We start from the raw sequence: 14,631 nt of genomic DNA on the forward strand, positions 1-14,631 counted from the left end.
AATATTTCTTCCCATTTTATGTTTTGTATAGAAATACAAAAGCGTCTTAAGCTCTTCTACAGGACGGAAGCCCTTGAAATCCTGCTCAAGCTTAAACGTGAAAGTTTTAACGCTCACCAAAACGTTCACGAAAGCTTATCGCAGGCAGCTGTCTTCAGCTGACTAGTGCAATCTGGCCACAAGGAAGTGATCTGCAACTCTCAATTAACTGTTTAAGGTCCCACAGGGGAACGAGCGAGACAAAGGGACGGGCCCAGAGCCGTGTTAACTCCCACAACACGCCGCCCCGAGCTCAACTCGATGTCGGCGTGACCCTGGAGGAGAAGGTATCACACCCACAAGGGTTCCGTCTCCTCCCTTCTGCGCCACCGGTTATTTATTACAAGCCACCAGACCCCAAACCCTTCTTTCTTCTCGTTAAAAGCAGACAGAGCCAAGATCAGAGCTTTTAAACAAAATATTGGTTTCACTGCGTCACGGTATTTCTTCTCGCTTCATTTTCCAAGAAGCAGGAACGAGGGCACCACATGCTGCTGGAAAACGCCCGGGCGAGCCGATCCTCAACAACGATCCGCGTTACATCAAGGCACAAGGAACACCGGTAGTCATCAAGATCAGCTTTGTCGTGCCTGGGGTGACCCCCTACATCCACCCCCTATTTAGCCTTAAGAGGAGAAGCAGAATGTGCCCCGACTACAGCGACACAGAAATATACTCTCCATTTCGCACGTAACTACGAAATATGTATGTAAATGAGTTTAGATCAGATAAACACCCACGCGAAAGACTAACAGCAATAGGTAGAAAACAAACTTTCACAACATATATGCTCAAAGTCCTAACCACTTCTTTTTTTTTTTTTTAAAGTTAGGGCTTCAGTTCTGCTGCGCTCTGGCTTTTGATGTGCTTAAAGCCAAAATTCATAGATGACAATGCCAACTCACTAACTTGCACCGATGCTTCAGAAAGCTTTTGGCCATCTGAGGACAAGAAGCCATAGGTGCAGTCTTCAGCGAGGTGGCATTTTCAGCGGGGCATCCCCTGCAGCGGGAACTGGTTCTTCAGGTTAGGTTTGCCCTTTCCAACCAGAAATTTCCAAACGGCTCTTTGAAAGGGTTAATCCAAAAGGCTGGAGAGTAAAGGGAGGGATCTATGCCTGATATTGCAAGTTCAAGTACACGGGGAAAAAAAAAATATCTTGTACCTTAAATACAGAATCACAGCCTGGTGGGGGTGGGAAGGGCCCTCTGGAGCTCCCCCAGTCCCACCTCCCCAGTCCCTGCTGGAGCAGAGGCACCTCCAGCAGCAGCACAGGACACGTCCAGGCGGGTTTGGAATGGCTCCAGAGCGGGAGACTCCCCCCCCTCTCTGGGCAGCTGTGCCGGTGCTCTGCCGCCCGCACGGGAGAGAAGTCCCTCCTCAGGTTGAGATGGAACTTCCTATGCTCAAGTTTGTGCCCGTTCCCTCTTGTCCCGTCACCGGGCACCGCTGGAAAAAGACCGTTCCCATCCCCCCGGCACCCTCCCTCGAAGGATTGATAAGCATTGATAATACAAGTATTCAGCTTTAGCCGTCCTTACCACTTTCTCCTGACGTTGGGGATGGTGGTGGAGTGGCAGCAGTAACGCTGTGTTTGTCCCAGATGCTCTCCAAAATACCTGGCCAAAGAGACATTTTGGTTTGGTTTTTTTTTCAGAAAAGCCTGCTAAAAAAGACAGACTGATCTAACAAACATACCGGAGACTGCAGGAGATCTTCGGCAGAACACAGGGAACAGGAAACATTGTCTTCTCCTAGTGAGCCCAAAGAAATTACGAAGCGCTTACGCACACAACCTCAATCCCTCTTTACGAAGGAGGGGGACAAACGCAGCTACACAGCTGCTCCGCTACACAACTTTTTGTTTCGTAGCGAGCTGACCCGAGCGCCTGAGGGTAGAGTTGAGCGTTCGAACTGCAGGAGCAGCCGCTACGTCGCCCACGCGTTGCCCACATGATGGTGAAGGAGGACATTTGTTTCACCGCCGCGAGTGCCGTAACTCGTACCTGTGAGGAGCCCAAGCACTGTTTGCACCTGGTCTAGGAGCAGCTTGCGTAGCTCTTCTTTCCGGGCTACGCTAAGATCTTCCCGCGGACACGCCAGTTCTTCCGAAGTCGTTTTCAACATGATGAGGCCCAGAGGAGTGGTCACAGGAGACTGAATTAACTGAGAGGAAAACACACGGAGGTCAGACGTGATGACAACATTCTGCAAAGCCGCGAGCTGACAAACAGGGGGCTTAGCGACGCTACCAGCGGTTTGTAAGTGCTTCGGGGACTCAAAAGAGGATCAGTTGGAAGGAAGAAAACTGCAAACATTCGATTTCCCGAGCCATCAATCTACCGTGTTGCAACAGTTCAAGCGCCATGGGAATCCTTGGGGTTTCAAGAGAGCTTTCATAATGTCATTGCACACATTCTCTGTTCCAGCGTGTTTACCAGTAACAGTTTGTTCCCTCTTTTTACGGCCTTCTGCTGACATCATCGCTTCTCAGAATTGCCTCAGCGCCGGCGGTTTCATCACGTCACGGGGCTGCTGCTGCAGCCACGCTCAGGTCAGGACCTGCACCGCCAGCCAAGCGCTTTCCCATTAAAAAGCCCATCCCTTCCCATAGAAAGAGCCGCAGCCACCAGCGGGATGACACCAGAATGTGTCATCCCTAAGGGATCGCACCTCTCCTGGCGTCTGTAGCGCGTCTCAAACTGGAAATCACGTTCACCCTACAGAGAGCGACTTCCACCACGGACAGAATAGGACGAGGGAAAGCGATGATTTTTTGCCTTCATTAGCCACTGGGATATTAATGAGTCACTCAAGTGGGACAAAGTTTTATTTTCAGCCGAAATTCAATCCTGCTCTTCTCTGTTGACCCGGAACAGCCAAAATGATTTACGCGCTATTCCCTCCGGGAGAAAAAGCCTAAAGCCAATCACAGTCACTACAAGTAATCCTTGAAGCCGTAGAGTCTGTAAGACCGGCCGACTTCGGTCCTAATCTCGCTGACCCGCCAAAGCAGAGACAGGCTGAGTCAACATTGCTCAGGCTACGCGGTTTGGTGAAAGACGTGGAGGAAAAAAAGGCCATCTGAACATCTAAAAGGCCATCTAGGCCTCCATGAGCTTGGCCTTCGGAAAGCAAGCACGATGGCACAGGAGCAGACAGAAAGGAAATTAAAGAAAACGAAGGAAATTAAACGAAATACACGACTTGTTAGTAAATTACGGAGAGACTTGGCGTGGCCTCTCAGAATATTTTTTGACAACACCAGGAAGTTTAGCAATACCGCGCGCTTGCACTTCAGTCACATCCAACAAATTTTATACTTCTAAGAAGTAGCACTTTCTGCGTAGAATTACTGGGGTTTGCATAATGACAACGCCATAGCCCAAGCGTTCTTCTCTTTTGGTTCAGCAGAAGTTTTACGGTCTACTTAAGAGCATCGGGATACGATTTAACGCTGAAGAATCAAACGGTTGCTTCAAACGGTCTCAGAAAAAAGTCCCGAGAGAGGACTCGTCTGCAACTCTAAAAGCAAGTCATTCTGCTCCTGTGCTGCTCCTCATTATTTTGAGGTCTCGGGAGTTTGGTATTAGTGTTTTTCTTCCACTTTCTCTGAGTATTTTCGGAAGGTGTCTGCTATAGAGATTAATTTATGGGAACATTTCCTTCTGCAGCTGAGTTCGCACGGAGAGGCTTAAGGAAAAACAGATACCCAAAAGTGGGATCTGCAATCACTTAAGATAACCTCCAAAGCGCTAGAAAAGCGAGTAGAAGCTCAGAAAGCATTTCCATTGCGGAGCAGGTGAAAGGAAAGCCAAAACTGTTAAGTGCAGACGGTTGTCGCGGAGTACTTATTGTCAAATTGACAGTTCGGGGAAAAAACTGCAGCCTGTCGCACTAGGTGGTTACAGAAAGCTATCAGAAAAGAGATTACACCAGTTAGGAACAAGCTCTGTATGCCAAATTAGTGGGTTTGTTGATGGTTTGTTTTTTGGTTTTGTTTTTGTTTCTTTTTTCTTTTTAATTTTGCAATTAATAGTAGATCCATTTGTCTTAACAAATAAACTCTTTGATTTTTTTTTTATTATTTTTTTTTTTAAGTACCTGCCTCCCGGCTCGTCCGCGGGCAGCGCTGCAGTCAAACCCTGTAATTATGCCAGCGGAAAAACGTCTGCGCAGCACTTCGGTTTACACGCGGCTTCTTGAAGCCAATTACGAAGAATTTTAAGAGAACTGGAGCCAAGGTACTCGACCCAAAAGAGGAGGTTTGCCTAGTCAGGCTCCAGCAGCAGCGAGCCGTTAGCCCATCTCGGGCTTCACCGCGCCCACGCCGAATTACAACCAATTCGCAAACTGACGGTGCCGTCTCAGCCAGGATCCTCAAATACAGACCCCAATCTTCCCGCGAGATCCCTCTTAAATGCCCCAACAGCATCCCATTGCCCATCCCATTGCCAAACGCCCCAACAGCACCCACTCTACATGATGAGGTGCCAAAGATTTTAGGGTATCTTTGGCTATCAGGTGAAAACTCTCCAACAGCCACGTTCAGCAACTTCGCTTTTGAGAATCACCCGGTGATGCATCCACAGTTTTACTGACTTTTTTCTTTAAAGAACACCCCACAACCCCTACGTCTTCCACAACTGCTCCTAAATATTTAAAATTCGAAGTGCAGTTGATACTTGCCGCATAGTATGGCAAGTTTTTTTGACAAAGGAACACTAGAGAGAAACGCAAGATGGAGGAAGCTAAGGGTTATTCGCAAAATTAAAAAGGAAAAGGAATTCAAGAAGCGACTTCGCTTTTCGTGTAATTATTTAGTCTTCATCAAGGGCAGTCGCTGCTCAAGGAAAGAAAATAATGTCTCTCTGGGAACGAAACCAAGTTTTTCCCCTTTGGAAACCTCTTACCTGCAAGATGTTGGTGAAAAAGTCATGGTAGAACATTGGCCAGTCTTGCCGGCCAATATCCACGATGACTTTGCAGAGTTTGTTCCTGATGAAGTAAGGCAGAGTTTTATGGTGAGCTAGAAGGAGTTTGGGCAAGCAGCTGCGGATCTCCATTTTGTCTTGAGAGGGGACCCCAAGCCACATCTTATTGATTAGGTTCTGGAAGAGAAGAGAAGGGAAAAGGCTGTAGGTATCAAATCTATCCGTGCCTCTCACTGAAAGAGCACCTTCAGTTCAAAGAAAAAAAAACCCAAACAACTTAAGCATCTACTTTTGATGCGGTTCAACCTTCTTTGCTGCCGGGGGCAGACCTGTAGATATGGAAAGCAGCGGCTATTAGCAGGTTAAACAGAAATGTTTCCGGTTTTTTAGAGCTCTGGCACGGGCTCGCTGGGCAAAGAGCTGAAATTTCAGATGCTTTAACTTCTCAGCAGTCCAGTACCAACCCCAACACCCGTATAACAACGCGTAGAGGTGGTTGTGTGCAAACTAAGCCAGGCAGAACAAGAACAGCTTAACAGAGGGCAAACCCTGCACCAGTAACTAACTGGGAATAAGCTCTGCTAACCCTACAGGGTACTGGGGCAACCCAAGGCAATGATGACTCAACCTGCTCAACTCAACTCACCGAGCTTGTCCCTTCCAAGCCACACGCTGCACAGGGATGAGCTCTAACCAAAACCCCCAAACCCACCCCCACCACAACGGCATCACGTTTGTAGAAGCCCTCCAACACTGGAATTTCACAAAAGATGGGTTTCCGTGCTCCAGAAATTGCTCCCAAGATCTCTTCGAATACACCAGCTTTTCTACTAACTGACAAGTGACAGCAACCAGCACCTTACCATCTTAACTGGTTTTGGGTGAAGCCGAACTGGTTGGCATGAATATTTCCATTATCTTTTAACCCTGGAAACCTAGGATTTTCCCCTTTAACGGGGGAGCCATAGCTGCGTATAAAGCAGAAAAAAAAAAAAAAAAGTAAAGAGGGGAAACAAGTTCAGTTTTAGATGACTGATGCCACCCGGGACTCCTGAAGCTAAGCTGGAACGTCGCCGTCGGAGCGACCGCCGCTATAACGGAAAGCTTTTAGTCCGCTTCAAACTGGACAAAGTCCATAAGAAGGCAGAGTTGCAAATTGCTTTCCTGCCACGCTACGATCCCCATTTATGGGCTCTGGAGCATTAGGAACCTCTCCGGATAACTTACCGAGGAGAGCCGCTGCTGAGGCAGTGCCCGTACCTATCTGCAGGCACACAGCTCGGAGAACCCAAAAGCAGGAGATGCTGCAGAGCGGTTTGTTGCAGAAAATGGAAGATTATTTATAGCCAAAGCGGATCCAAGTCACAGTACGGAGGTACCAGTTCACCGTGTAGAGGTACAGAGGTATATTTGTACCTTAAGTGCCTCAGAGGTTGCTTTTTGGGTTTTATCGCCCAGGAGATCCAGAAGTATTGCTTAAAAACAACAATGACCCAACCAAATGAGAGTCCCTCGATGCAAATCCCGAACGAGAGTTTCAGAAGCCCCAATAAAACTGGAAGATGCTTCAGCTTTAATATTCAACGCTCTAATGGCCGCTAAGTTTTGTCCTACTCATTTGACCTGAAAGCTGCAGCTCTCTCCATCTGTGAAATGCTTTTGGGAAGATGTTCTTGTTTCCAAATGCAAGAAGCGACAACGGTTCATCTGGACGGAGGCCGTGAGGATTTTTATTTCCGATCTCCTTTTAATTTCCTAGACGTTCTAGACAATACAACATTCTCGGCAAGTTTGGGGAATGATCCTTGTGTTTATATACACACTTTTACTGACATTCAGTACTCGCTGTTGGTGGAAGACTGATGGAGTTGCAGACAAGGACAGACTATGGCTATGAGGAGCAGTCGAATGCGCAGCACCGCAGTAGTTAATTTTGGAAATTTAAGCTCCTCAGCGGTGAGATCCTAACCTCTCCGCCGAGCTGCGGACTCACGTCCCTCACTTTACACTTGGACAGTGATTTCTTTGTTCTGCTTAGTTTTGGCACAATTATTTATTTAGTACCACTTTTTTTCCTCCCCACCTTCCAGAGGGGCAGAGGCTCAGTAATAAAACACGTTGTCCTCTCCATGAAAATCAGTCCACCCCCAGAGCAGGGAACAACTCCCATACCGTTTATCTACGTTACCTCTTTTTGAGCGGAAGGCAAACCGGATTCAGCTCGCAGACCGAGTCCGGACTCCCCGTGCAACCCCAGATAAATAAAGCGAACATTTTAAAAGTGAAGAAGTCAACACCACCACCACGGATAACGCCTCAAAACAACACGACTTTTAAGAACAGAGTTTTTTGCTCTATCTAAAAAGCGGCCCGCTGCAAAGGCTGTAAATCCTGGGATTTAGAAGCACAGCTCAGGCTGCCAACCCGGCCAAGAACGCAATGCAGAGGCCGCAAGCGACCAGGGTGAGGTGTGACATGGACCAAACCCCAAAATATCGTTAGGGGAAGACATTGCACTGGTCGCCGAGAAATCGGTTGATAAAACAGAGCTGTTCACGAAATACTTGTGTTTCTTCCAGCAGATACCCAAATCAATATTTAGGCTTTCAGCCATTACTTTGTTCTTTTATAAATAGGTAAAAGAGTGGGATGCGGTCTTCTAAAAGAGACCTTACCACTACGAGTAGCACATAAGCTTGCAGGATGTCGTTCGCGAGCGTCAGCCACAACTATGAGACGTCAGAAAAATAAAAGCAACTTTTGTCTTCCCTCTTTGCACTGAAGTTTGCAGTAGCTGGTATCGGGTAAATCGCCCACGTATTTCGGACCATAAAAAGAGTATAAAAGCAGTAACGCTCTTAAAAACATTGTGCAGAAACTCAAGCAGCCCCCGAAACTCTAGGTAATTCGTACCGAGAGATGCCAGGAAATTAATTCTTCAATTTGTGTACAAAGACTCATATTCTCCCGCTCTCAGCCTGCCATTAAGCAACTTCTCTAGCAGAGCGCAATAAAAGCATCCTTTATCACCGTACTTACCAGGGACTGCCATCTCAGACAAACATTTTCAAATAAAATCGATTGCCATATGAAACGGCCCCAGACGGAAAATGCACTAAGCAGGCAACAGTACACGGCTTACCTCAAACACAGTCAAACTGTACATCATTACATAGTCGTTTCTTGTACTCGACAGGAAATAGAGGCAGAATCTCCAAGCTCCAATCTGCTGGGCAAAGTTATTTAAAAGCTCCTCTGAAAAAAATAAAAAAATATTAAAAAAATTACATTAAAGCTGTAAAAAAAAAAACAAAACCCAACCAACCAACCGTAAGAATGTATACTGATAGCACGACAAAATACTGAGCATGGAAGAAACCCCATGTTCGGGGAATGACTCAACCAACCTGGAGGGGGGGGGGGGGGGGGGGGGGGGAGGGAAATCCCACTCCAAAGGATTAAAAGCAATCTAACAATAGGCTTTAATGAAAACAAAACAGGTATGTCATTTTAGAATACAGCTTTGACATAAATACTACACCAGACTAATAGCTGAATACTAAAACAAATCACACACAAATTTTATTATGAGCATTGCCATTTTAACCATAAAAGCCCAACGCCGGGACACCAGGTCACTGTGAAAGACCAGGAGTGCTTCGGATCACGCAAAGGGTTACAAAACACCCCTGTTTTAATGCAATTGCTCCAAGAGCCGTTGACTTGGTTGCGGGTCAGCGTATCAAAACCTTCTCCCAACACTCGGGTACGGGGTTTGGTCAACTCGCATCAAGTGACTACGCACCAAACGTGGCAAAGGGAAAAGGTCCAAGGGCCGTTTCACAGGCTAACCGAATTTAAGCCTTCATCAGTTGGTTTCTGTCCTGCAGCCCAAGCAGGAAAACGGGGGGTACTGAAGGCTTTGACCTTTTCCACAGCAGGAGATTCCCCCAATGGGAAAAAACACAACCCCTTGCCTAGTTGCTTATTCTTTATTTTGCCAGATTTCTGGGAGAAGTCTTTGATGCTGATCATACTTTTGGCGCTGAAGTTACAGAGATGACAGAAGTTTGAGAATAAAAGCAAACAGCCTGCTTCGAGCCACAAACCACACGGATGCAAGAAGCTCATCTAGAGCACCTCTAAGATCTCTGCTGGCTTTCGGAAGGACATATTTAATACCAGGCAAAACCAAAACCTCACTGTTAACGTGAAACGTCAAGTGGGAACAAACTAGGACAGTCTTCTGCTTTCCCTTCTCAACGCTGAACAAATCTGAAGTCCACACTCCATCTCGAGGCAGAAGGTAGAGGTTTTCCAGGATGTGCGGTCCAACAACAGGAAAAATAAAAGTACCATCCTTTTCCTACCCTAACCAACTTACTGCCCTTGATAAAAAAAACTGTATCTCCATCTACAGTAAACAGTTACCAACATCTTCATTATCTATAGGACCTGCCACGGGATCTCCAAAACACAAACTACGTTAGCCTTTACTTCAAGTTGACACATAAGGAGGAGAGGCTAAGCCGGCAGCTCGGTCTCAGATACAGCACTTCCATCTGCTGTATTGAACATGACCATGTCACCTCTGCTGAGGTCTAGAGGCAGCAGAAAGCAAAGGGGACCATCCTTTAGAGGTGGCGGGAACTCACCTATCTCACGTTTCCGCTCATTCGTTGTGCAATTGTGGAAAAACTCTGTCATTAGACTCTCCAAAGCCCGTAGCGAAGCCTCTTCAGATGCCTGGGAACGACATTGAAAGGAAAGAGTTAAAACTAACCTCCACTCTGACTTGCGCTCAGGAGGTCGCTATCATTTACGTCACAGATGGACCCGAAAACCAACAAGAGCACCAAGTCCAGGCGGAGGGCAAAATAATCTGGAATTTAAACTGCTCACTAGCGTCGAGTACCAACAAGGTTTGTCCACTGCAAGCGGAAGCTTTGGGCACTGAGGACCATTCGCTCAGCTGCGTTAACAAACAAAAACAATACCAGAAGTTTCCTTTTGGGTTTTTTTTGGTGGCATTTAGTAATTTGAAGTTACCTCGTCCACATCAAATAACTCGCACAAAGAGGGCGAGTTCAAGTGAAGATGCTTCCAGATGTTTAGAGATAATAAATACAGCGATAGCGCGGGGAGTATGAACTTCGAGGACTCCTGACAACTACTCCTATTCTTTGCCCCGGTGCCACGCTGCCGCCCGCAACACCAAAGGTGCTCAGGAAGCAGCAGCTTGGAAGACTTCAGGAATTTCCAGCGGTTTGAAAAGCAATATACAAGTACGCAGTAATTTGGTTCGAGAAGAACATACCCCCACCCCCAAATCCAGCTTTTATTATTGGAATTCATCAGTTATATAGCTCAGTGCGTACAAGTCCTAAAAAGAACTATCAGAATTAGTAGATAGCCGTTGCGAGGTCACGTTATCAGAACTGGGACGCAACCGCCGCAAGGTCACCAGAGTTTTGCAGCTCTCTGGAGACGGGATGATTTTATTCTGCTAAGAGCTCACCACCGAGCTGAGCCTCTCCAGCTGTGCCGCGCTCCCCTTCCACTCGAAGCCCGATAATGGAGAGCCCCAGAAAAACGGCACCGCGCTGGTGCCATTAGTCATCCCTCTAATGTCTTCAACGCGTGCTATCAATAATAAATGCATCAAGACCCAAAGCCCGACCTGCCGCTGCACAGAAACAAAGCCAACCACTAAAGAAAACTGAAAGTTCTGCCTCTAAAAAAAAACCAAACCAAAAAAAACCCAGAAGCAAACCCCACAACGAGCAAAGAGATGAGCAAATGAGCCAACTTGCAGAAACGAGACGGGTTTCTGCTAGTTCCCGTTTCCCCGTACAGCTGTTTCCCCATGGACCACCACGGGGCTGCGTGGTGGTAGATCCTCCTCGATCAGCCCAGGACTGGATTTAACCCTCCAGGAGAACCGACAACTCAACACAACAGGGTGGGAAGACGAAGGCAGCTCTGCTCTCCAAGCAACTGGAAACAGACGCTCCCAAGGGCACCGCGCATTTTCAATGACTTAAGATGAAATTCGGGATTCCTTTGCTTTCTCCCCCGGCTTGTTTTATTTCCAGACCTGCTCTAGAAAGCAAGAACTATTTTAGCAAGAAACATTATTAGTGGGAAATTGGCTTTAAATAACCTACAGTCAAATCAAAGCCACTCTGGCAGCTTAAGCAAGATGCACCAGCACTTTCTGACGCCAAACTCCCAAAGAGGAGTTTCCAAACATTGGACAGATCAACTTAGAATCATAGAATGGCTCGAGTTGGAAGGAACCTTGAAGATCATCCAGTCCCACCCCCTGCCCTGGGCAGGGACACCTCCCACCAGCCCAGGTTGCTCCAAGCCCTGTCCAACCCGGCCTTGAACACCTCCAGGGATGGGGCAGCCGCAGCTTCTCGGGGCACCCTGCGCCAGGGGCTCACCACCCTCAGAGTGAAGAATTTCTTCCTAATATCTAATCTAAATCTCCCCTCTTCCAGTTTGAAGCCATTCCCCCTTGTCCTATCCCTACATGCCCTTGTAAAAAGTCCCTCCCCAGCTCTCCTAGAGCCCCTTTAGGCACTAGAAGGGGCTCTGAGGTCTCCCTGGAGCCTTCTCTTCTCCAGGCTGGACAACCCCCCCAACTCTCCCAGCCTGTCCTCCCAGCAGAGAGGGTCCAGCCCTTGGATATCTTTACATCCTCCTCGGGCCCTGCTCCAACAGGTCCATGTCCTTCCTCTGTTGGGGGCTCCAGAGCTGGAGGCAGCACTCCAGGTGGGGTCTCCCCAGTGTAGAGCAGAGGGGCACACTGCTGGCCACACTTCTGATGCAGCCCAGGATACGGTTGGCCTTCTGGGCTGCGATCGCACGTTGCCGGCTCACGTTGAGTTTCTCATCAATCAGCACCCCCAGGTCCTTCTCCTCAGGGCTGCTCTCCAGCCATTCCCCACCCAGCCTGGATTTGTGCTGGGATTGCCCCAACCCAGATGTAGGACCTTGCACTTGGCCTGGGTGAACTGCAGGAGGTTGGCATGGGCCCACCTCTCCAGCCTGTCCAGGTCCCTCTGGATGGCATCCCTCCCCTCCAGCGTGTCTACCTCACCATACAGCTTTGTGTCATTGGCAAACTCGCTGAGGGTGCACTTGACCCCACTGTCCACATCACCAACTTGATGCCAATTCCTCTGTAAGAAGCCACCCCTCCACTGGCAAAGATCAAGATCACCTTGATTCACAGAGAAGTGGTAGCTCTTCACCCAGGAATGGCAGGCCTCAATCGCTTTCGGATAGTTCATTCAATCCTTCTTTAGGAAGAGTAGTTGAAATAAGTCATTTTTTTTTTTTTCTCCAAAATTAGAGATTTATGAGAGCGCCGCCATTTATTTCCAAAGGTCAGAAATAAATCTTGAGCACCTGACATGTCCTCCACTGACTTCAAACTGCCTTGGCACTGAGGTTTAGAAGATGACAGAGCCGACTCCTAGGAACACCCTTAATCTTTTGTATAAAAACACCACCATCACAACATTCGATGTGTCAGAAGCAAAAAAGAAAACAGAGAGCATAACGCCAGAATTTTATGTAAAAGGCCCGAGCTGGCCAGAACCCAAGGCCAACTTGGGCAGAAAGCAACAGCGTGACCTCCGAGATTGTTTTCTTCTCCTATTTGACTTCTCCTGGCTGTTCCGGAGATTTGGCCAAAGGAAGGTGGAGCAGCACAAATTGTCTGAAGTAATCAAAACCCAGCCCAGGACGGACTCTGCAAACAGGAGAACCTCCCAGGTCCATCCTTCCCCTCCGCTCTGCTCTGGTCAGGCCACATCTTGAGTACTGTGTCCAGTTCTGGGCTCCCCAGTTCAGGAAAGACAGGGAACTGCTGGAGAGAGTCCAGCAGAGGCTATGAAGATGCTCATGGCACTGGAGCATCTCTCTGCCGAGGAAAGGCTGAGAGCCACGGGGCTGTTCAGCTGGAGAGGAGAAGGCTGAGAGGGGATCTCATCAACGCTTATCAATATCTGAAGGGCGGGTGGCAAGAGGATGGGGCCAGATTCTTTTCAGTGGTGCCCGGTGACAGGACAAGGGGCAACGGGCACAAACTGGAACACGAGAAATTCCATCTCGACATAAGGAAAAACTTCTTTACTTTGAGGGTACTGGAACACTGGAAGAGGCTGCAGAGTCTCCTTCTCCAGAGAGAGCCAAACTCGCCTGGATGCATTCCTGCCCAACCTGCTCTGGGTGACCCTACTGCGGCAGAAGGCTTGGACTAGATGTTCTCCAGAGGTTCTTTCCAAGCCCTGCCATTCTGCGGTTACCCCAGGTGCCATCTGATGGCCACACCAAGCACACCCCGTTACACGGGCAGACTTATGCATCTGCTAACGCCTTTTGGGTATTCCTCAAGTGAAGTTAAGTTCCTGGAGCAGGCGGTAATCACCCACCTTTCCAGCAAAGGCTCCGATAACCAAGGCACCGAGATAAAGAGGACGCACGCTGCTGGAGAGTGGCGGAGGGAACGTACCGTACCTGTACCAAGATATCCCAGAAAGCAGATTATCTCGTGAGGCCGGAATAAAAGTAGAGCTGGTGGTAGGACCTGCGGCTGTACCTGTCTGTGCTATTTCCAGCTGCACCTCAGTATTAGCGCTCACGTTCGTATACGGTTGGCTTTCTTCTAGGGCTTGGTGTTTGCTCTGCGCTGAAGGAAAGGACGGGATCTGCTGGGGGAAGGCAGATGAGCGTTTGTCCCAAAAAGGGGTACTGCACGGAAGAAGGGAGACGCAAAAGACACAGTACAATACATAAAAGAGATACTGTGGCTCAATTTCAGTTTACAAAAGCAAAAAAAAAAAAAAAATGAAGCAACTGTGACAAAGGAAACGGGTCAATGACCCCAACACACCACTTGTGAGATCGCTTCAGGGGTCACCGGCACAGCCCGGCACCTGCGTTGAGCTTTGGCGGCTGCTGGTCCGTGTCCACCAGCTCCGTAGCGGCTGAGCTATGAGAAGCGACTCAGTGTGGTTTAAATATTAGGTTTATGTTTCTCAGCCTGGGTTGATTTTAGGTTTTCTTTACTGTGTGGAGATATATAACTACTTGAAAGGATGTTGGAGTGAGGGGGAGGTCACTCTCTTCTCCCAAGGAACAGGCGATGGGACAAGAGGAAACGGCCTCAAGTTGTGCCAGGAGAGGTTTAGGTTGGACATTAGGAGAAATTTCTTCACCCAAAGGGTTATGAAACATCGGAACAGGCTGCCCAGGGAAGTGGTGGAGTCGCCATCCCTGGAGGTATTTAAAAGCCAGGTAGACGTGGTGCTGAGGGACATGGTTAGGGGTGGTTTGGGCAGCGGTTGATTGTTGGACTTGACGATCCTAAAGGTCCCTTCCAACCTAGACGATTCTGTGATTCTCTGAAAGCGTCAGCAGGGGCTGGGAAGAGAAATGCCGATGAATCCCGACACCGAGCAGCAACACACGGACACCAATGACGGCTTCAGTCCTGCACAGTCGGGACAAGATCAAACCCGGCGGGCAGTCAGGACCAGCAGCGCTCCCTTCACTTTCTCTCTGGTCTGAAATTCAGCCATTTGGGTTGTACGCAAATTTCATTTTTAAAGGTTTTCAAGGAAAGTCATGAAGTTTCGGCTGT

General features: G+C 48.2%; 1 protein-coding gene across 1 annotated transcript in view; it reads right to left on the reverse strand.

The window, feature by feature from the left end:
* Positions 1-14,631, reverse strand: part of XPO6 (exportin 6) — a 61,055-nt gene that overhangs the window by 33,107 nt on the left and 13,317 nt on the right. The window contains exons 2-6 of the mRNA XM_082490833.1: positions 9,629-9,719; positions 8,116-8,228; positions 4,953-5,150; positions 2,046-2,205; positions 1,581-1,658 (exon numbers count right to left, since the gene is read on the reverse strand). Of these exons, the coding sequence (XP_082346959.1) occupies positions 1,581-1,658; positions 2,046-2,205; positions 4,953-5,150; positions 8,116-8,228; positions 9,629-9,719 (640 nt within the window). The remainder of the gene's footprint in view (positions 1-1,580; positions 1,659-2,045; positions 2,206-4,952; positions 5,151-8,115; positions 8,229-9,628; positions 9,720-14,631) is intronic.

This window comes from Vanellus vanellus (assembly GCF_965231255.1).
Source record: "Vanellus vanellus genome assembly, chromosome: 14".
NCBI lineage: Eukaryota > Metazoa > Chordata > Aves > Charadriiformes > Charadriidae > Vanellus > Vanellus vanellus.